This window comes from Telopea speciosissima, chromosome 6, assembly GCF_018873765.1.
Source record: "Telopea speciosissima isolate NSW1024214 ecotype Mountain lineage chromosome 6, Tspe_v1, whole genome shotgun sequence".
In the NCBI taxonomy this organism is placed as follows: Eukaryota; Viridiplantae; Streptophyta; class Magnoliopsida; order Proteales; family Proteaceae; genus Telopea; species Telopea speciosissima.
Genome location: NC_057921.1, coordinates 66,254,963 through 66,278,106, shown reverse-complemented (window position 1 = coordinate 66,278,106; position 23,144 = coordinate 66,254,963). Strand labels below are relative to the sequence as shown.

General features: G+C 38.3%; 3 protein-coding genes across 4 annotated transcripts; 2 read left to right on the top strand and 1 right to left on the bottom strand.

The window, feature by feature from the left end:
* Positions 1–523: 523 nt before the first annotated feature.
* LOC122666068 (transcription factor TRY-like) lies at positions 524–1,984 on the bottom strand. Its single transcript, XM_043862179.1, has 3 exons — positions 1,932–1,984; positions 1,690–1,777; positions 524–638 (listed from the first exon to the last, which is right to left on the bottom strand). Exons 1-3 carry the CDS (start codon positions 1,981–1,983, stop codon positions 524–526), a joined length of 255 nt encoding a protein of 84 aa, XP_043718114.1. The 5' UTR covers position 1,984.
* An 8,606-nt stretch (positions 1,985–10,590) lies between these two features.
* Positions 10,591–12,600, top strand: LOC122664834 (bidirectional sugar transporter SWEET3). The gene is made up of 6 exons (XM_043860839.1): positions 10,591–10,649; positions 10,744–10,780; positions 10,873–11,095; positions 11,447–11,608; positions 11,901–12,020; positions 12,427–12,600. The coding sequence occupies exons 1-6, from the start codon at positions 10,613–10,615 to the stop codon at positions 12,598–12,600; spliced, it is 753 nt and encodes a 250-aa protein (XP_043716774.1). The 5' UTR covers positions 10,591–10,612.
* A 2,657-nt stretch (positions 12,601–15,257) lies between these two features.
* On the top strand, positions 15,258–20,892 carry LOC122664193 (rhodanese-like domain-containing protein 4, chloroplastic). 2 transcript variants are annotated; one of them, XM_043859908.1, is made up of 8 exons: positions 15,258–16,089; positions 17,395–17,497; positions 17,608–17,694; positions 18,503–18,577; positions 18,665–18,739; positions 19,384–19,464; positions 19,964–20,031; positions 20,152–20,237. In XM_043859908.1, the coding sequence occupies exons 1-7, from the start codon at positions 15,437–15,439 to the stop codon at positions 19,994–19,996; spliced, it is 1,107 nt and encodes a 368-aa protein (XP_043715843.1). In that variant the 5' UTR covers positions 15,258–15,436; the 3' UTR covers positions 19,997–20,031; positions 20,152–20,237. The 2 variants fall into 2 exon arrangements, with proteins under 2 accessions (XP_043715843.1, XP_043715842.1); XM_043859907.1 differs by lacking the exon at positions 19,964–20,031 and adding an exon at positions 20,547–20,892 and having other exon boundaries at positions 15,259–16,089; positions 20,152–20,364.
* Positions 20,893–23,144: the final 2,252 nt, after the last annotated feature.

The following is a 23,144-nucleotide window of genomic DNA, read 5'->3' as shown; positions in this document are numbered from 1 at the left end:
CACCCCTTAAGGCCTGAAATCCTTCCATTCTGGATATGATATCTGCTGGTAGAGCTAAGAACAATAAGCTCTAAATGCTGCCAACCAGAATGTGAAATGAATGTCACATCTCTAATATCCTGACTTGGGCTGGGCTGGGTATTATCCCTCACATCATTACTACTGATCATCAAGCTCACAACAATCAGTTTAGCTTTAGGGAGGAATTTTCTGGAAGAGCCGAAGAAGATAAACAGAACCCTACAAAGGATACGGATAACCCCTCCAACCCCAAAAAAAAAAAAAAAAAAAAAACCTATAAATCAAGAAGGTTGACTTGTCGGTTCAAGAAATTATACGAAGGGTTCACACACACACACACTAGAAAAGATAATGTGATTGCGAATATGCAATTTCCGCGTTCCACAGACAAGATTACAATGGGGCTCTTAAAACAAAACAAAACCAAAAAACAAGAAGGAAAAAAACTAAGAATGAATAGAAAGAAGCAAAGATAAGGAAAAATGAAGGAGGAGGGCCCAAATTAAGTAGCTTTTTGAAGTCTGAGACTCGCAAAACCTTCACCTTTTCTCATTATCCAAAATCTCTCTATTTCTTCGGCTGTCCGTCCTGGAATACGCCCTGCTATCAAATGCCACCTTCACCCAACCAAAACAAAACATTACCATTCAATCATACATTCATCTAATCTCTACTACTTCATTCAAACAACTTAAAACAAAGCTAGTTAGAGAGAGAGAGAGAGAGAGAGAGAGAGAGATGGCCCTGATGTTTTTTTGTGGATGGCTTCTGTTCCAAGTATTACACCATTACCTCTAAGGTCGGAATCGAATCCGATCATTATCCTCTTAGGATCCCTATCCGGTATGGTTGTCCGATTCTTCTCGTAGAGGAACGGAAATGATGATCTAACCCCCCCCCCCCCACCAAAACACACTGCCTGAGTGTGATTAAATCGTCATTTCCACCCCTGATGGCCTGATGGGTTTTTTCTTTTTATTTTTTTTGTTTTGTTTTGTTATTCACTTCTGGGTTTTCTGTTTTTTTCCAAGTATTAAATCATGACCTCTAAGGTCTGATCCAAAGGGTGTTAATAAAATTAGGTAGGTGAGGTATAGTTAGCCACGTGACAAACATAGCATCAACGAAATGACCATGTTCTTGTAAGTTACTATGTGCTGTCCTTATCTTCTATAATTAATTTCATAGTTCATATATATATATACTCCTCCTTCTAATGAGTACATTAAACCTAATTAACCCACTAGTAAGGAGGAAAATTATCTCTTTTAGTTCCCTCAGTCCCTCTAATAAGGGGGGTGGACCTCATCTGGGCAGGGGTAGAGTGGTCATTAAGCCCCTTTTTTAGGGGGACTGGAAACTGGAGGGGATAAAGATCAGGATTGGATGCCAGTGTTATCTCAGATCTTAATTTATCCCCTCCAGTTCCCTTCCTAGCCCAGTTTCCCAATAAATCTAACAAAGGGGGTACAATAACCACCCTACTCCACCCTACTTATTAGAGGCATTGGGAAACTGGAGGAGATAATTTTCCTGTGTTATCTCCTCTCTTTCAGGGTACTAGTGCGAACAAGTGCAGTCAAAGACTCATAACTGAACCCTTAAAAACAAAAATGTGAAAAATAATAGATTCAATATCAAAATTGTTTGGTCAGAAGTTGCTCTTACTTGTCTCCGACGAGTCTGTACATCCTATAGATGAGATCTTCTTCTTGTTCTGTCATTTTTATAACTTCCCACTCAATGCTACTCACTTCTGTCCCAATACAACCACAAAAAAAACACAGAGAAAGAACAGAAGGGGGAGAAAAAGAAACACGAAAACCCATTAAAGTTTAGCTCAGGAAATTAAAGCAAGAAAAGAAAAGGAATATAATTAAGAATGGCAGATTAGACTGGAAAAAACTGACCTTCAGAGTCATTGTCGACTGTCTTGGCTTGTTTTCGGCGACGTTTGTCCATGTATTTCGGCAGAGAGAAAGAGAGAGAGTAGAGATTGGAGAGTAGTCTGGTAGAAACTCTGGTAGAAATCCTAAGATGTGGATACTTGTAGGTGGAGTAGGGAGTACTGTGATTATTCCCTTTAAGGTTTCATGGTACAAGTCACAAGAGGATTTGTAAAGGTTGAGAATTGGGACTTAAGAGTTCTCCCAAATTGGCAAAACCCCTCAAAGAGAGGGTTGGAACTTGGAAGAGCTACAGAAACAACAAACAGAGGGAAGCTGCGTGGGAGTAGCAGTGGCCACAGACTGCTTCTGTCAAACCAAAAAGAGGTGAAATTTTGTCACTTCCATTTTAACTTATAATTATCCAAATCTGCCCATGAAATACTTCTTTGTTTTTTTCATTCTCAATAAATGCTCTCATTACTTCTTCTCACTAATTCTTTAATGATGTATTTTCATTATTATTTTTTTAACTTTATTTATCAAATAATTTAATTACATATTATTCGCCTAATTAATTTAACTTTTATATTTCATTTAGCATTCACATGGACACCTTCAATCATATAATGCACAATCTCTAAAATTTCTCATTAAAATACTGGATCAAATAGAGCATCAAATTATTTTAATACATAATTAGATTAAGGATAGAGGTTTCTTGCAATGCTAGAGTGAAGAACATCGTCAATGAGAGGGCGGGAGACGAACCATCCAATAGGAGTTCACATATTTATTGAGAGAGAGTGTGTGTGTCAATGTAGACTCCATGGGTTATCATGTAGTGTAAGGGCATGTGGATTCATTAGCCTTTAAGTATCTTGAATTTAGGGTTCTCTCATGAAATGACCTCTTTGCCCTTTATTTATGAAACCACTCCATCACCCTTCATGGATGCATTTCCCTATTTTTTTTCTTGGTAAAAAACGGTGCATTCTCCTTATGTGGCTTGCACAAGAACCCTCTCCCTAATATTAATATATGGTTAATTACATGGAGATTAATTCTATTAATAATCATGTAATATATACTTTAACAAGTATTTTAAAAGTATATTTAAACATAACAATAAGAGATAATTCATTACATTGTCTCTCACATCACACCAATTAAGATTAAAAAAAAAAAGATTTTATCAAAAGAGAGCTCACATAAAGAAGAGAGAGTGTGTCATTGTGCATCTCACGAGGTCAGAATGTGAGATAAGAACCCCATAATGTGGATATGGGGATTTTTTTAATAAACAAATTTAGAATAAAAAATGCCACCCATGTGATGTGGTGTGTACTTATGCCTAGACACAATCGGGAGCGAAATGATCACCTGACCCCATGGAAAGGGAAGGGTGTGTCGGTCATTCACACCTGGCTGTGTCTAGGCCCAAGTGCACGCCACAGCACACGATCAGGTGACATTCTTTTTTTCAAAAATTTATTTTTAAGAGTTTTTTTTTGGGGGAGGGGGGGGGGGGAGGGAAGGGTAAAGGACAAGACATTTAGGTACGAGAGAAATTTCCTTAGAGAGAAGGGATCTTTTAGAGTAACAGTTGAGAAGTATGGAACGACAGTTACTACCAAACAGGCACTAAAAAATTGGGTTGACTTGTAGTTGTCGTCATTTCCAATTTTCCATGTATAATATTATCCATATACTAAGTTCTTAAAATGCCCCCAAAAAAAATCCTTTGGATTTATTGATCCCTTACCCTACAAATAGTAAAGTTAGAAAGATAATTTATCCTCTTTTGTCTATATCTGTTATAATAATTTAATTTTCTCAGATTCTTAATGGAAATAATTAAATTTCAGATTTTAAAAAAAAGTACAACTTGTTTGAATGGAATAAAAAATTTTAATTTCAAGTGACTAGATTGTGGATTCCCATTAAGTCAGATTGAAGTCCCCTTTCCTGGAATCAAAACCCTTGAAAAAATAAAATAGTACTAACAAAAATTTAAGGAAGACAAAAAAAAAAAAAAAAGAAAAAGGAATTTGTGGGGTTCAGTGATGACTAAGGTGTATTCACCGTAATCATCTTGTGGAATTATTTAATTCTGCAAATTTGAAGTCCTGAATTAATGGCTCTTAGCCCTTGCAATCCATCTTTCTCCTTCACTCCCTGATGACCAGATCTGACTAAAACCCAATTGTGAATACTAAAATCCTGCTCATACCTAAATGCTGAATCCTTACTATGGAGGTTTTATACTTTTGAACATGTCACTTGTTGCAGATATGAGGCCATGAGGGTCTGAAACCTAGAGATTGTTGCTCTGTCCATGAGTTAGGTTCAGTTTTCTGTCTGGGGACGGTCTTCCTTCAGCCACGGTCAAAGGACCGAGGCCTTTGGATGGGCATGAGAAGGGATCGTACAAGACCTAAGGCGGTATTATCGACTTCGTCCAATAAGAAGATAGTAACTTCATAATTTTCTTACATTTCTTGCTCCTTTGTAAGATGTTTTTTAATCAGTCCTAATTGGCTTGGGTCTAAGTTGTGAGTATATCACTGAAATCCCAAAATACATAGACGTTAAAATGTCATTTTCTCTACTTTGTTTTGTTTGGATTCATATTAACCAATCCTATTAAGTTGGGATAAGGTTGAGTTTGTCTTATCCCTTTCTTGCATTCAAGCAAGTCTAAAATAATAAGTACAAACCTTTAATCTAAGGTTTTTTATCCTCTCAAGTGTACCTCACTTGAGAATCCAACCATACATTCAACACTTAAAAAGATAAAAAGACGTCATTGCCCATGTTATCACTCATAAGAGAATATGATAGAACTAAAGAATCTATCTAAAATTTGTAATTATCATATCTGACAAGATTTGAAGTTAGTTATACCATTATGACCAAGAAGTTTCCAATGTCCTTCTCCAGTACTTGTAAATTTCCAATTTCATTCCCCTCCCGCCTCCCCCCTTTATTCATCTTGCCTTGTATGCCGATTTTTCTGAAACTTTGTTCCAGCGTTAATAAATTCTTTTTATAAAAAAAAAATATTTGTAAAGGTGCATGGTAATTTTTCATCAACAAAAGGATAATTATTTACTGAAAATGTGAGCTGCAATTCAATGTTAATGCCCTGTGGTGTCCTTCACCACTTGAAGATATAGGGATTAATGAGACAGCAACTTTATAAGTCGGAATGAATACAAGTTGGATAAATTCATATATAGTTGCAATTCAGAAGAAGCCTGGTAGTAACTAGTAAGAGCACCCTTAATTTCCCTTAAGAGGACCTGCAATAAAGTTGCAGCAATTCTCTCAGCTCTTGTCCAATAATGATGAGAGATTACAGATTTATATGGGGCCAGACCTCTCCAATCCCCGCTCCCGCTCCCGCTCCCGCTCATCCTCATCTCTATTTTCTTCTCATTTAATATGGGTAGGTCATTGCATGGTTGGACAGACAGAAAAAGGTATGAAATATGATGGTGACCTCACATTAAGTGTGGATAGGACACATCACTCAAGCTCACCTAAATTTTGCCATAGTTGCCATAGTGAAAATTAAGATCACTCGTAGACGAGCTCAATTTAAAATTTAAAATTTAAAATCAAAAATGTCCGGTAACTATTTACCAATTATTGGATTGGTATAAAAACCACATGGCACTCAACCCCAAGCTGTAGAGGATCCTAAATTTATATTCTAGGTGTAGAATGCATTCTGAAACGACACAATAGAGAAGAATTTGATTTCAATATACATGTTGTTGACCCATAATTTATTTCGAGAATCCATACAAAACACAACCCAAATGCTATCAAACTGTATCAAATTAACATACTAAATAGGTGGAGATTGGATTAGATTTTATATCCTAATCTAACTCTTACTCTCTTTTCTTATTTGTATTAGATTCTTGGCTATCGGGGCATTGCATGTATAAATACATTATCAAAATTTCTCTAGGATTGTTAGGATTGATAGAGAGAGAGAGAGAGAGACAGAGAGAGAGAGCAATACAATTATATTTTATCTTCTCAAATCAGAGTTGAGTGAGTTTTCAAATGTAATTTCTGGATGTACAATTCTATATATGACCTAAGATAGTTAAAGCTCAAATCCGCACACTACATATGCAAGTGTCATTTTGGGGTTTCCAATCAGCCAAACTGAAACTTAGAACCACTCGATGGAAAGGTAGGTTAAGACTTTAGATAAGGTTAGCCAGTTAGTCTTCTTACTCAACCTAACTATTTAGTTGTGTGTGAGAGAGACAGAGAGACAGAGAGAAAGAGAGAACCCCCACGGAATGGGCTTTGGTCAAAACCGAAACTTCATTTGAAAGCCAGGAAGAAAGGTTGGTAGAACAGACGGCAATTAGGTTAGATTAGAGAGCTCCAGGTTCCAAGACAGTATTTCCTCGTCTCAGTAACTCAATTAGACTCATATAGATAGATAGGATAAGTCCGGATAAGGGTTTTGGTCATTTATGATTCATTAATGCTTGTTTTTGTTTTAATTTAATTTATGGGGAAACAGAGCGGATTAATTAATAAGACTCCGTCATATTTGACAAATAGAAGTTGGCGACCCCTAGCTTTTAAGGATTGGTAATAGTGTTTAATTTATTAATTATGACACTTTATCTCCCAAATTCTTTAGGCTTTTTCATTTTTTTTTAATATATATATATAATAATGTGGTTCATGACTAGCTTTGTGTTTTGGCAGATTTTTGTGGTTTCACCCCTTTCCAAACAACACACCATGGATCAAGGTATCGGTATCATACTACCCCTATCATCCGATACATATTGGTATCATCGGAGACTGATATTGATATCAATATCGATAGATAGATAGTATCATCCGATATGCAATTAATGACCCAGAAAAAAGGGCACCAGAATATAAATGAGGCAACCAAACATTTATGGGACAAAAACCCAAATCATTGTTATCTTCGTTCTACCAACAGTTTTCCCATCGGTTTCAGAGAATTTAAAAAAAAAAAAGGGTCATCACTCATCACTCACTCATCAGTGATGGGAACTGGATAATCCAGTCTGGCCCACTTATCGTATTGGGCCTCCAATGCGTCTACTTCATAGGCTTGGTCCAGGCATGGGAACTGGATAATCCAGTCTGGATCCAATATTGGGCTTGGGCCGCTATATAAAGCTTGGTTGCATTTTGTTAGGTACCAAGGCCCAACTCTAACCCAGCTAACCTTTATCTCACTCTAAACCCAGACCGTCTGGGTTGAGCTTAATTCTATGTTCCTAACCTGGCCGATGAACCCTATCCTTAAAAATCAAACCAGGCAAAATCAAGAAGAAATAGAAGGGCACTATAGTGTCTCCAATTCTCAATCTATGGACGCTCATTTTCGATTAGTTAGATTGGGGAAAATAACCATCAATTAGCTAATAGGGTAATAATGACATATTAAATGAGAAGAATAACAACAACAATATTTTTAGGACTGAATTTTCCTTAAGCCGCGATGAAGGAGGAATTCCTTCACCGCTATCATCATCGCCCCGCTTGCGGGGTATTTGATGCAAAAAATAAATAAAAATAAATGAGTGTGGGTGGGAATAGGATCCCCATATCCCATGACTCATCCATGTTACAAACCAGAAGGGTGTCACTTGGAAATTAACTATCCATTTCGATAGACAAACAGATTTAACATGGTTCGGTTTTACAAAACCTACGTCGTCTACTACGATGGTAAGATATATAATTGAGGAGTATAATTTACTCCATACATGAAATGAAGAGGAGTATCGCCTACCAAGCCTGCACTCTGCTTGGATATGTTGGCGATTGATATATGAATTTTTATCACCCCAAGTACAGTACACCTCAAGTGCACCAAAAAAAGTACATCTGACGGTGCACCTTAAAGTACTTTTGTTTAAAACACTCCCCAAGTGCATGTGCACCGTCAGATGTACCGTTTTGGTGAACTTGACAGTGTACTGTACTTGAGGGGATAAAGGTCCTTGATATATATATCTTCTTATACTTATAGAGATTATCTTGTGCCATTACTTTGGTGTCACTTGGACCAAAAAGAACTATTAATGGAGATTAACTTCGACCACTTTGCTTCCTAATTGAAAGCTTGATCATAACTCAGCTACAACCATTAATTCCATATCTAAAACTTTTAATAGAAAAGGAAAACTTGTTGATTGTTTACCAAAATCAGTTGTAACATAAGATTCCACTTTTTCATTTTTATTATATACGTGCATCTAAAAAAAAAATGATTTATTTACTTAAATAATATATATGGAAAAAACTATTTTACATGAATTTATTTGAGAAGGGCTTCGTAAATGAACCAGTTTTATTGTGCCATGTGGACGATTGATGTGCTATTCTAATTGTTGGATAGAGAGGGCATAGTTTAGATTAGTTCTTCAAAGCTCTACTTTCCCACTTGGCCAAGTCCATTTTGAGTCAAACTTGATATGTGGGAAGAATAATCTTCTTTTTTTTTTTTGATAATGGAATTTTATTAACGTTGGAACAATGTTCCAGACGAGTCACAGAACAACTACAACTGAAGGTGGGAAGAATAACCTCAAAATGTGGGCCTCCTTTAATTGATCACGTGGCAGCTTTTTAGGGTATTTTAACATTTTAATAATATTTATAGGAAAAGACTGGGTACACTGTCGGTTTACCTTAAGCTTGCACCCTTTGTTTCTATGTCCCCTTTCTCCTTTGAAATGACCTCTCTACCCCTCCTATATGATGCTCCATCCCGCACCCCTAAACAGCCCTAATATCTACCATTAGGTATATTTATTTTGTGGATTAGAATAGAACCATGCAAGGATCTCCTACTATAATATTAAACTTAGGTTTGATAGATTGGGCCATGAGCAATGTAAAGCTATGAAAACCAATTAAATTCAAATTTTAAAAACAAAATGGTTAATCAAATTTATAATCTATCGAATATAAAACAAAGTATCAATACAAGAAGGAATATATGATCATTCCATTAACAAAAAAAACAGGAATATATGATCAATCTAAAATCTGTCTAATCTATGAAACAATGGAAATTAACAAATCATCCTTCTGTGGTGCACAGCTAGATGACCAAAATCTAACTATGCAGAAAAACTTTTGCCTTCATATGTGACACACTAATCATCTATCCTTAAAAATCTCTTCTCATGTAACATATTTATCCCTGACAGTATCTTCCCACGAATCTAACTCCTCTCAGGTTTCCTGCCCGGCCAGGTTTGTAGGTTCCTTTCATAGGGAGGGCGAAAATGACGACTTCACCCCCTGCCCGAACACACTGCCCGGGTGGGGTGAGGTCGTCATTTCCGCCCTCCCTATGAGAGAAACTTATGAACCTGACCGGACATGGAACCTGAGAGGAGAAAAATTCCTTCCGCATATACCCAAATACACTTACTGTGTTCTTGACCAATACCAATCAAAAGACTTGCGGGTTAGACTGGTCTGACCCTACCTGATCAATCATAAATGTGCCCAGAATCTGTTCCAATGAGACAAATTCTAGCCAATCTTACACATCATAAAGGTAGAGAAACAGTAAACAAGAACTGGAGGAGATAATTTTCCCAAGCCGTCCATTGTGATATTGTAATATATATACTACTTCATCTTTTCATCTAATTTTACTCTGTTTGTGTAAGTGTGGGAAGAGATGTTTCTTTATACTCTATAGTAGAATAGTAGACTTAAGACTGGTTGGAGACTTTCCCTAATCCACCAAAATATCCATATATATATATTGAGAGAGAAGGGTTTTGCAAATTGCAATCCACTTGGACCATCACCATCACAGTATCATATTAATTATATTATCTATTATTTCTATCTTACAAGTCACAATAATTAGAGTTAGATAAGGCATCAGAAACCCTAAATGCTGGGAACAGATAAATACATAATTTTGTGAATATGGGAAAACCCAACAGCACAAGAAAGAGTTCCTCTTCCTTTTAGTTTTTTGATGTTTTAGTTAATTTTAAACCACAAAATAGCATTTTAGAGTGTGTTGGAAGCATATTTTGATTCCCAAGATGGAAAATGATTCTACTCTTGACTCCAAGTGTCACAGTCATTTATAAGAAAGAGAATAAAAAGAAGAATTGCACTATTCGGCTAAGAGATGTATCACAAGTGGATAGGATTAGTGGAAGTCTTCACAAGCTATGTGACATGTTCCACTAACCAAAGAACAAAAACAGTAAGGAATTCCTTATGTTTTGTGTCTCCCTCTTCTATCTTGTTTTGTCTTTTTTTTTATTAATGTTGAGTTAATAATCCCACATCAGCTGTGGGTGTTCTGACTATCAAGTATAAGAGCCACAAAAAGGCCATCCCACTTTGAATCAATTGGTTTTAAGATGGAAGCTTAATATGGTATCAGTTGGGCCTCTATCGATGATGGGTCCTACTCCACCCAGGAAGACAGAGCCCAGAAAAGGCCTGCAAGTAAAAATAATCTCACATCGGCTATAGATTGTTATTAAACCAAATGATTTCCTTCCACAAGTTAACCCTCTCTCTCTCTCTCATTTGCATTATTTATATGCATCCCTTCAACGGTTGTCCAACAGATCAACTGGAACATCACTAGTTAGATCCTCTCTCCTCGTCTCATTCACTAAGGGAGCAAAACCATGGGAGTTGCCTTGCGCTTGGCTGTTGGAATAATGGGTACTTTTGCCTTCTGGTTTTCTTTATTTCCTTACATCTCTGACCATTTTAGTAATGTGTCTTACTGAACATTCATCCATGGTACTTGTTGCAGGAAATGCGACTTCTTTGCTTCTATTTGCAGCACCCATGTAATTCCTTTCTTACATTCAAAGAAAGACCATTTGCTACTACTGTAAATTTAATGAGGTTATTATAAGCTTTCTGTTCTTTGTTTCAACAGATTAACTTTCAGAAGGGTGATAAGGAAGAGAAGCACTGAGGAGTACTCATGTATACCTTACATTGTTGCTTTGTTCAACTGTTTCCTATACACATGGTATGGTTTGCCTGTGGTAAGCTACAAGTGGGAAAATTTCCCACTTGTCACCATTAATGGCCTTGGAGTTCTTATGGAGTCCACCTTTATACTCATATACTTTTGGTTTGCTTCCGCAAAGGGCAAGGCAAGTAAAATTTTTTTTTTTTTTTTTTTTGTTGGTTCGGGTCATGCATTTGGATCTTCTTGGCCCAGTTCCGGCCAGTGCTTCTAATAAGGGGGGTAGACCCCACTTGAACAGAGTGTTCGGGTAAGGATAGGGTGATCATTGTGTCCCCCTTGTTAAAGAGCACGGGGAACTGGATCAGACAGAAAACTGGAGGGGATAAAGATCCCCACTGGTTTGGCTGGGTTGATCCTGCAGCTCCCGTGGCTTGAGGAGAGCCAGGTCCCACACTTGTGTGTAACTCTAAGTGGGAAACTATAATATGGGAAGAGAATGATTGTTAATGGATGTAATGGACGTGAGAGAGTGCAGAAGGTGGTTGCTTTGGTAGCGGTACCTGTGATAACGGGAATTTGCATCACCGCATTAGTATCAACATTTGCATTACATAGCCATCGTCAGCGCAAGGTGTTTGTTGGGAGTGTTGGACTTGTGGCCTCTGTTGCCATGTACGGCTCTCCACTGGTTGCTGTGGTTAGTGCTCATTTCCTTCTCTCTCTCTCTCATTTAGTTTCATCACACTTAAGTACGGTAGCTTATAAGGCAATTCGGGTGGCGGGAGGGGGCCTGTGAAATGATCAAACCACCCTGTTTTTGCTGGGTTGGATCCTCCAGCTCCCCATCATGGGCGGGAGGAAAGCCAGGTCCCTTATAAGGACCTTGTCACTCTCTCTTTAAAACTAACTTACATATTTTGTACTTTATTTTATGAGATTTTGTAAGCTTTCAATTCACCAAAAGGCATTTGTGTTATTGTCATTTACAGAAGCAAGTGATAAAGACGAAGAGTGTGGAATTCATGCCGTTCTCCTTATCCCTCTTCTCATTCCTGGCTAGCTCACTCTGGATGGCATATGGTCTACTAAGTCATGATCTTTTCCTTGCGGTCTGTATATATACCAACTATTTCGTACATTTTCTTTATTTCCTTAGGCATTAAGTGGAGACAACTCCTCAAATATATGAAGATACCAAGGACCTGAACAAATCGATACAAAACTACAATTCGACTCCTCTACGTACTTCCGCCTGCCCCTATTGTTGTGCGCGTGCTATACACAAGCAAGGTAGAATGTACCATCTTACCCCTGCCCAAGCACCTTGCTCGAGGGGGGTAAGGCGATACTTTCCACCGAAATTGTATGTTGGGGCGCACGACAGTACTAGGCAGGCGAAAGTAGAAGAGTCGAATGACTCTATAACCCTCAACATCTCCAACAACTGATGAGTTTTAACATTTTTATACCAAATTATTTGACATTAATTGTTGCTGTTTTTCTGATGGTGAGCAGTGTCCGAACCTCATTGGAAGCCCATTGGGTCTCTTCCAGTTGATACTTTACTGCATGTACCGTAAGAAAGGAATCATAGCAGAAGCAAGCAAGATGGACATAGAAACCAATGGAGTGGAAGTCAAAACTCTTCCCCAACCTGCAATCAATATTACCAAAAATGGAAAGGTCTAAGAGTACTATTTTCTCTGCTCCCCTAGCTACCAGGAAAGCACCAATGGAGACAGAGGCACACAGATAAGAGATATGCGCTATTACTTGCCTTTGTCCAAGGAAGAATAACGTGGGCCCGCATGCACTGTCTTCTTTTTTGGTGGCTGTGACCGGTGAATTTGAAAATCATCTTCGATTGATTTACCGGCCGAATCTCCATTAGTAGGAAACACGAAGCGAGCAACTAATTAAGAAGAAAAAATGTAAAAGGGCTTGGGGTGTAGTTTTAATTGAGCTTAGTTTGTACTGTTTTTTTGTTTCTTCTAGAGAGGACAAATGGAAATAATAGGTTATTTTCTGTTACACAAGATCATAAAGAGAGATATATGGAAGTTACGATTATAAAATCCAATCACAAAATCACATCACTAATCTCTATGACAAAAGAAAACTAATCATTGTGAAATTCTCGAATATTAAACGAAAACTATACAAATTAGATATTATCACTTTTATATAAGGGTAAGGTGGTAATTTTAGGTGTTTGGGATGCTTTTTGTGTCCACCATCCAGGCTACACAATTGGATACCATTCTTTTGAAAAAATATAAAATTGCTGCTATACATGTTTCTGCTACAAGGAGGCTGACAGCCAAGGAAATGGAATAATTCACTTTCCCTTTAGGTTCATAAATACCTTTTTACATTTTGATATTTTCTAAAATACCCTTTAAGATCTCATTTTCTTGGCTACTAGACTTGTAGCAGGAACATTCCTACTACAAGTGTGGCAGCAAAATTTCCTTTTACCCAACATTTAAACGTCTTAAAAATTTCAGGACACTTTAACTGTACTAACTTGTTACCTCACAAAGTAATTTGAAGATAATTAAATGGCCCTCCCCTGTATTTTGGTCTAATTACAAACACTCTCATGTTTTGAACAATTACATCCTTGACCCATAAGCTACGGAACCACCAATCTCATCATCTGCATCGACAACACCGACATGGGCATCTTCATTCTCACCTGGTGCCACAAGGTCATTAGCAAAGCTCTCCATATCGACCTCCACTTGGACACCATGATGAGGATGTCTCTTTTCGCCTCAACATCAAACCCTTTGTCTTCTGGGGTGGAAACAAGTATTACAAAAGTGAAAGTATTATCCTCAACTATTAATCAGTTGGTGCTTGAGCTTGACACATTTAGTAATCAATTGGACTGGTCTTAGGCTTCAACTGATCAATTCAGGTCTATGAATTTGGGCCAACTTTTGACACCCCTAGTCGAGGAGACCTGGATGACTGGACAGGTGGATGGACAGTTGGCATGGCTTGGCCTTCAGATTTGCATCCATATGAGTCAGATCCAAACCCAGACTGTATTTAATGGTTACCATGCCTCCGGTCAGGATTGGGCTTAGACTTAGGATCCCAATTTATACGCTTAGTTTCAGTTAAACCAACCCCGCTTGGTTACAGCCCAATGATCCTTATCAACCCTAGTCCCTAGGCCCACTTATAGTTTCCTCTCAAGTACACAAAGTACAACTTGGCTACTCTGCAACTATTCTCACAAATCCTTCCCAAATCCCAATCTTTTATGACTGGTGAATGGATTCCCACCATCTTAGGGTTCACAAATCCCTTCTAGGTTTTAGTATGTTTTACAAAATACCTTTGGACACCCCTTGCCCGCAGCTGAAACCGCCTCGGTGAATGGATTCTAATTCACCATGATTGAAGGAAAAGGGAAAGGGTGCGTTGATAGGGTTGCGGGAGGAAGAAGAAGAAGAAAGGGAAAGGGTGTGTGGGCTATAGGAAGATGATGCAAGAAGAGGGGGGAAAAATGCAAGGACCAGTGGCAGTAGGTTGCTGGTCATATGAGGAAGATGACTGATTTTGTGGTTTGTAGTTTCAAGGGTGAAATCGTAAATCAACACTGATCAAGGATAGTTAGGGACTTAAATTTATTTAATTGGCTGACATCATCACTTAACAACATAAAACTAACGGTAGGAACTAATTTATCATATTGGGGTCTAAGAGAAGGGGTGATTTGAGTTTCGTTTGAAAATCAGGGGAAGACATGTAATTTATCCTAAATAAAACCATTAATATAATTATGGGAAAGTGTTTCATGTGGGGGAGCGCCGCCCCTCACACGGGACCAATGATAGTGCATGTGGAAGCATCAAGTTGGGGTCATTTCACATTTCATGGGGGTAGGGTGGTCATTTTGCCCCCATGTGTGTGGGCACAATCGCAACGCTCCCTCAGGAAATCATTTTCCCTATAATTGTTAACAACATCTTAAAATAGTAATTAGCAGATAAGTATTAGTGTATAATTATACATAGAGAGGTTAAATCTACGTGATAAACTTGTTTCCTTCAAGAGTGTTCCTAATAAATACTAATTATTATTCATCAACAAAATCCTTGTTAACGCATAATGGTTGGGTTCTAGAAGTTTCACTATTGCATCATCTTTCTTTCTCTTCAAAAAAAGTGTATATTTCTGAGCCACACATTCTGACGAAACGCGAAGAATCCATCCTGCTTGAATCCCATATTGCCATGGGATCAACAATGTTCTCATCCTCATGTGCAACGTGTAATCCTTCTATTGGCCATATACCCATTTCCAATTCCATGTCAGCTCCTGTTCGTACTCCAAGCCTCTATCCAAATGTCCCAACCATCCCTGAAGCAAAGCTTTCCATCCTCCAACCTTGCAAGAAAAATTAGAGGAAACAACGAATTTCAAGACCTTCAATTCTCATAGGAATGGAAGCTTTTCTGTCAATATCTTGAGAGCCTGGATCACTTATCTTGTGGTATAGAATTATGCCATGGAGGCCCTGAATGCATCATATCTGACTCCAGTTTCAGTTCTTTCTGATAGAAGGACAGAACCAGGGAAGATTTTATCTCTTCCTCCAAGTTCGACAGCCAAATTCTCAAAATCTGTTAATTTGGGTTGTTCCCCATCAAATTTTTCTGAAGTTCTGTCAAGAAATTTCAGTGGGAGCCTAGTGGTTCTGTCTTCTGTTTTTAGCAGTGGACTTGCAAGAGCTCTCACATATGAAGAGGCTCTGGGGCAATCTACGGGAACATCTACATCAAGAGATGGTTCTGATTTTGATGTGGCTACGCTAGTTGACGGTGTTGTTAGTTTTGCAGTACAGAACCCAGCAATTATAGCTGGTGGAGCCACCATTTTAGCTCTTCCACTAGTTTTATCTCAGGTTCTGAAGAAACCCAAACCTTGGGGTGTTGAATCTGCAAAGAATGCTTATGGCAAATTGGCTGAGGATGTTGAAGCTCAATTGCTTGATATAAGGTCGCCAGTAGAATTTCGGAAAGTCGGCAGCCCAGATATCCGGGGATTGAAGAAGAAACCCGTGTCGATTGCATATAATGGTCAAGACAAGCTGGGGTTCTTGAAGAAGCTGAGCTTGAAGTTCAAAGGACCAGAGAATACTACATTGTTTATTCTAGACAAGTAAATTCTAAAACCCTGTAATTGTTTTTCTATCTTTTATTACAATTTTTTATATATATTATGTCTATACCTTGTATCGGAGAGATTCCACTCTCACTCTCTGGCAAGCTTTTGTTCTTTTAGAGTTCTAAAGAAACCGATAGCCTAATTGTGAATCTGAAAAGTGTAGCTGATTTCAGTTGTTGGGCTTCCTAAGCTTTATGGTATACTCTAGTTTATAACCACTCTGTTCTGGGGTTTAACAGTATCGAGCTTAATTGATATTTTGCTTCAATAGTCATCTAGTTCTCATCTACGCATATACCCATTTGTTGATAAGAGTTTTCCAACTATGCAATGACTACTATTGGGTCTCTACGAACAAGAACATAATGTATGAAAACCCAAAACCAAGGCATGTACTTGGGAACTCTAGAAAGGACCAACCACCATTGTCTCATTAGTTTCTCCTATGCATCACTCCATTCAGTACTTAAGTGTGTCCTTGTCATTTCCCCACCAAATCACTGCAGGAAGCTAAGCACATATGTGAAATATATACAGATCTATATCATGTTGGCACGGTATCTCAACTAAGTTCATGATGCATACTAGAGCGCATAACTGACAAGGGGAATTCGGTGTATCCTCAATGTAATGTAGGCAATATGGATTATTATTGTTTTGTATTGAGTTGGTGATAAATTATGAATTTGTGAAACTTGTCAGTTATGTTCCCACGTAGGGGGTAGCCATGGGACCAGTATCTCTTCCTTCTCAGGAGATCTATGGAGGAACTCCTATAATACTCATGAGTCATGATCCTTTAAACGTTTGGTAATGTTTTCAAGGCTTGAGAACCATGGTGTGGAATACTCTGCTATCATATGGATTGTGACAAGCAGCTTTATGAAGCCTGGCCAGGTTCATTGGGGGCCACGGTCCTAGGTCGAGTGATTTGATCCAGTCAACAAACCTCCAAACCCAGTGGGGCAAGGCAATCCCTAGTCTCAGAACAGTGATTAGAACAGTCCTGTTTATGACATAGTTGGATTCTGTGGTTTGCACATTTGAGTAGCTGATCTTCCATTTAATATGACCTCTTCATGAAACCTTAGATCAATGCATCTATAGTTTTGTGAGGAAATCAACAACACTGAATTTATTCCTTAAAATAAAGTCTGGCTACGTGATTTTTACTTGTATCTACTGTTACTATTTTTATATTAGATCATATAAGTATTTACCTTTAAAGTTAATTTCTTCTCTACTTCTCAAAAATCTAGCTTTCAGTTATAACTCTGCTGGAACTGTGATTAAAACCAGGTTTGATGGGAGTTCTGAATTGGTTGCCGAATTGGTCACTGCAAATGGTTTCAAATCTGCTTATGCAATTAAAGATGGTGCAGAAGGAACCCGAGGATGGATGGTCCTTCTTTTCATTCTAATCCTGCTTATATTTTTGCCTTCTTTTTACTTTTCTCTTCTGATTCAATGTTTTTGGTATTGAAAATCTTTAACATGAAGTCAGTGTTGCAGAATAGTGGACTACCTTGGATACCACCGAAGAGAACTCTGAGCCTTGATTTTGGCAACTTGACAGAGGCAATAAGTGATACACTTGGAGTAAGTGTCTCTACATTTTCATTGATTTTAAGTGTTAGAATCTCTCTAAGTTTACAAGGTTTTGGTGAAAATCTTAATGCTAATTTGACTTGTCGATCTCTTTGTCTCTAGAACAAAGAGACAAAGAGATTCCAAAGTGGTTCTGAACTGCAACTTGAAAGCATCCGCTGTTGTTTCTCAACTCGATCAAACTGATCACCTCGTCAGAACAAATAGATGCTTCCTCCTTTTCTTTGAATGGAACCCACTAGCCATCATCAATTTAGCCATGACGTATTGCTTCTCTCTCTCTCTCTCCCTTTTTTTTTTGGGAGGGTGTTGGGGGGTTAATAATTCCTTTCTTCCTTTCTTGAGAATCAGGAGCATTAGCATCTGACAAACTTCACATATTTCTGAAGACAACTGCTAGCGCAGTTGGTTGGTGCAGGTTCTCAGGTGGTCAAAGGTTCAACCCTCCTGTCTTCACCTTGTACCTTAAGGCACCCCCCCCTCTCCCCTTAATTCTCTAGTAGCTGTAGTTAAAGTCCCATGGGGCATTTTTAGATAGGTAGACCCCCCAAAAAAACACTTCACATATTTCTCTGTTTGATGTATCATCAACCTTTTGTCTGGATAAAAGAGAAGGTAATGAACTTCAACTTGATGTAAGTATCATAACTGTTCAGCGGTGTTTGTTTCTTGTAATTGTAGATCATCTATTTTTTTTAAAAAGTAGCACTGTTGGATTTCTAGGGTCTTTGTGGGATTTTTTTTTTTTGTTATAATTAATGTGCATTTCCTAATGCTAATGAAGATAGATCAATTGCAGGATAGTTCTGATGCTTTGCCCGTTACCTTTGGGATTGCAGCGGCAACTGGCTTAGGTTTATTGGCATTTACAGAGGTTTGGCTGCGAAATTTTCTCACTGCTTGGACTTGAATACTTTGTTGATGTCGATTAACTTTAATGACTTGAACTTGATTTTTGCAGATAGAAACACTGCTTCAACTTTTGGGTTCTGCTGCACTGGTTCAACTTGTTAGCAAGAAATTTCTATTTGCTGAAGTTAGTCATGAATGTCCTCTCAAACTATTCATTTAATCCTTTAAGGAAGTTGAGTTCTCCAAAAAATAATCCTTTAAAGAAGCTTATGTAGGCACAATGATCTGTGGCCAGAAGGGCAGGTCTTTTAGTCCGTATCCCATTCATACAGTCCGAGTATTATCTGTCTGGACAGTTACATTTGCCACCACATGGGCAGGCAACACCCTCTGAATTGTTAAGTTTCACAGTCCTAGGATTCTTTGTGTTACCCTTTAAGGCGACTAAAAACCACTTTTTCTTCTTTTTCTTTCACTTTATTTTCATCTTTTCTTCTAATTGGTCAGTCTTTAATATTTCTAAACTAAGATAGACCTATTAAGAAGGCTTCTTGATGTGATTCCCACAGTTAAGTCTGATACAGGGTATACTGTATGGTCTAGATTGTTGACTGGGAGGTGGAAGCCCAGCCCACATATAAGATCTCGCATTAATGAGCCTCTCTCTCTCTCTCTCTCTCTCTCTCTCTCTATCTATCTCTCTGTGGAGTGATGTAGGGTGGTTGTATCTCCCATGCACAAAAGCTCTATCCGTATTATATTGAATTTTCCTACTCAACTCAGTTCTACTATATTTGACATGATAATTAATTGACTTTCCGCTGACAGGATCGGAAGGAAACGCTGCAACAGGTTGAGGAGTTCTTGAACACTAAGGTTGCTCCCAAAGAGCTTGTTGGTGATATTACGGTAGGAAAAGCTAAGCTCCATCGTTATTTACTTGGGGTTAAATGTCTTCTTTTCTGACAGTTCACACTTTGAGACCTGCAATTCAGGGTTTTCAGCCACTTGAACTGCCTCCATTGCATGATAGACTATCTGATATGGCATCCTCTAGATTGCCCACTTGTATAATGTACTAGTCCACATCAGCCCACACCTCACTGTATATTTGCACTTTCACCATAGAAAATTGCCCTTTGAAGTTTTTGAATAGAAGCAATTATATGCTGAGTGCCCAAAGGATATGCAGTCATGACTTGTGATGTAGAAAGAAAGTGGGTTGGAGAAGCTTGTAAAATAGGGCATAAAACAGCCAACCCCATTTAGTTGGGATAAGGCTGAGTTGTTCTTGTCAATTAGGGCATAAAACAGGCTTTGTCTGTACAGTGTACATGAGCTCCTGATTTCATCTTAAAGGTCATTTTAGAAGCTTGTTTAATGATCCATCTGTTGCATATGCATTCAGTTTGCTAGTACAAAAGACTTCCAATATACTTGAAGATGATATGTTTGTAATCTACAGTAGACACTCAAGTACGTAGTGTTCTGTAAATTAAAATTTAATTTACATTTTTGGAGTCAACTATTTAATAGTAGGGCACTTGTCACCTATAATTTTAATAGTTCTCTGCTACCATTTTTCTGGAATTTCAGCAAATTGGGACGGCTCTTCTACCTTCTCCTTTGGATAAAAAGGCTTTACCAGCACCCGCAGAGGGAAGCCCAAATGCTGTCCCTGATTTGAATGCAGGGCCAAAAGTTGAAACTGCTGCAGATCCTATGCCGCAGATAAATTCAGTCCCCAAAACAGAAGTAAAAGCTGAATCAGTTCCAGGGCTAAGACAGGCATTGTCACCATATCCAACTGTAAAGCCTCTTAGTACTCTTAATATTCCTGCTTTCTTTTTCAATAAAACTTGCAGTTTCATATACTATTTCCATTTGCATTTCAATATGATACCATCAATGATCATCTGCCACACATAGACAAACTAGTTTCCCAAGTTGTGATGTGAACTGATGCGGTGGATTTATCTTTATGAATGCAGTATCCAGATTTCAAACCTCCAGCATCTCCTTCCCCGTCACAGCCATGAATCTCATCGTAGTGTGAGATCCACAGATTTATTTTTGCAACAGGGGACACTCACGCAGAAAACATGGAAAGCTACCCAGCAAATAATACCATTTACACTCTTGCTCTAGGAGTTCTTTTGGAGCTTATTGAAAATTGTAAACATGAGCAGGGAAAATTACAAGAGTATCGTGAGTTGATTAATTACTGGTTTGCAAGAATTTTTCCTGTTCTTTCATCGGCAATTTTACTGTTTCCAAACTTTATTTTGTTTTATTATTTCCTGTTGTTGTAAATGTAGGATGTTAATTGTGTATCAATGCCTGTAGAATCTTCAGCTTGTATGACTATGATTGGATGCTCTCTTTCTCTCTCTCTCTCTCTCTCTCTCTCTGTGTGTGGTTAGGAGGAATCAACCTTTGCAACCAATGCCTGTAGAATCTTCAGCTTGTATGACTATGATTGGATGCTCTCTCTCTCTCTCTCTCTCTCTCTGTGGTTAGGAGGAATCAACCTTTGCAACCAAGGAGGTTGCCGGAGCGGTAAATCTCAGAGAGCAAGATCTCTATGAAGGGTGTGATCACTGTTTTGAGTATTTCTGTAATACCCATGTTTGTGCTGTAGTCGTGGCTCCAACGCCTAGACACAGCAACCGCCTAACCGCCTTGCCCTCATGAAAAGGTGGAAATCACATGGAGCAAGGAGTTCATTTTCAAGGCGGTTAGGCGGTTATGTGTCTAGATGACGAAGACAGCAGACATTTCAGGCTATGAACAAATGTAAATCTAGGAATAAATGATTCTCTTTTGCTTCACATCTTGTGAGTGAAAATGCTCTCTCTGATCGGGTTGTAGGATAGGAGAGGTGAAATCGCAACACATCATGTGAAACACTGACCTGTGCGGGCACCTAGGTTGGGGTGTGGGTGTGGGTCTACTGGTTTAGGTGTGGCAGGCAGATGGGAAGAGATAATGGGAAGTTAGCAAATCAACGTTGATATTTTTTTGCAAAAGAAAGCTTGTAGAATTTAAGATTTTTTATTGTCTCGGGTGGATGATGATTTTTGAGTCAAACCACAATAAATTTCTTGTATTTTAATGTGTTTATTTACGTGATTTTTTTGTTGTTTTGCATTGAATTTAAGATTTTTTATTTATTTATTTATTTATTTATTTTTTGGTAAGAATGAATTTAAGATTCAAAAGGCTTCATTTCATACATAGTCTCCCACGTTTTTGGATGCTTAGTATTACTTATTGTGAATGTTTAATTAGTTGGCAGAAAATAATTTGTCGATCAGCCATCTTTGGGTTGAAGGCTGGAAGAAGTTTTTCAAGAGCATTGTTTTGATCATTAAGAGGAATTGGTCAACAATCTACCGGCTCGCCAAGTTAATCGATCAGCAACGGTTTTTTCTTGAAAAAAAACAAAAAAAAATCAGTTTAGGAGACGCATATTTTGGACTCTTGGACAGGTACGTCCAAGAGGCAGGCACCTCTCTATTCTATAAGTAGAGGATTTCCTAACCATCTGATGTGTCAATTATAACTATCATCTACTTGTTTTCAATTTTCATCTCTTTGTCACCCCTCACTGATTAAGGCCTATTCTCATATTATTTTGAGATGTATCTTTAAGTCTTCTTCTTTTCTTATTGAGCACAACTCTTAAGAGTCTCAATATATGTAGCCTAATAAGTAGGTGCAACATCTACTTGTGGAGCCTAGATCGGTTATTTTATATTATCCATCAATTTGCAAGAACCCATTATTAAACCGTAGGGGGCATCCATGATCTTAAGGAGAGTATCGATAGATGGTGGCATGATTCGGTCCCACCACATCTCTTGACGATATGAACTTGTAGTTGTAGTAGGTGGATCAAGAAGAAATCGATCCCATAACAGATAAGTTCATTTCCTACTATTTTAAGGTTATTTTTTGCTAAAAAATAAAATTCATGGCACTCGACCCAATAATTGAATCATAGCCAACATCATATTGTGTCATTTGAATTTGGCAGAAGTTTTTATGCACATGCACTGCCTACATTAACTATTGTCAGATGGGCATTTATGTCCATTGTTGATAAATTAGGGAAACCCAATCCCAATCACATTAGAGAAGTGGATAAACTAGGACACCTTAATCCTAGCATATCAGGAAACTTGGTAGAATCCAAGTCTTATCGTGATAAAGAGTCCGAATGTTATCATGAGACTCACTATGATTGCCCCAAAAAGATAGTTGAGTGGGGAGCTTGTACTGTGGACGTAGGCATCCATCTTGGGTGACCGAACCACGTTAAATTTCTGTTCTTCTCTTCTCTATTCTCTCATCTTTGTGATTGCCTTAGTTTAAACATGGTATCAAAGCGGGTGTAAGAGTCGATCAATTTGAAGATCCCATGATATGCCTACTGCTTCTTGCGTGACTGTCGTTTGCGCTACTACTTGCGTGACTACTGTTTGCGCGCCGCTTCTTCCGTGACTGCTGTTTGCGCTGCTGCTGTTTGCAACGTGCTCGTCACGGTCTGCACCTTGCCTGCTACTTGCGTTGCGGCTGCCTACGGC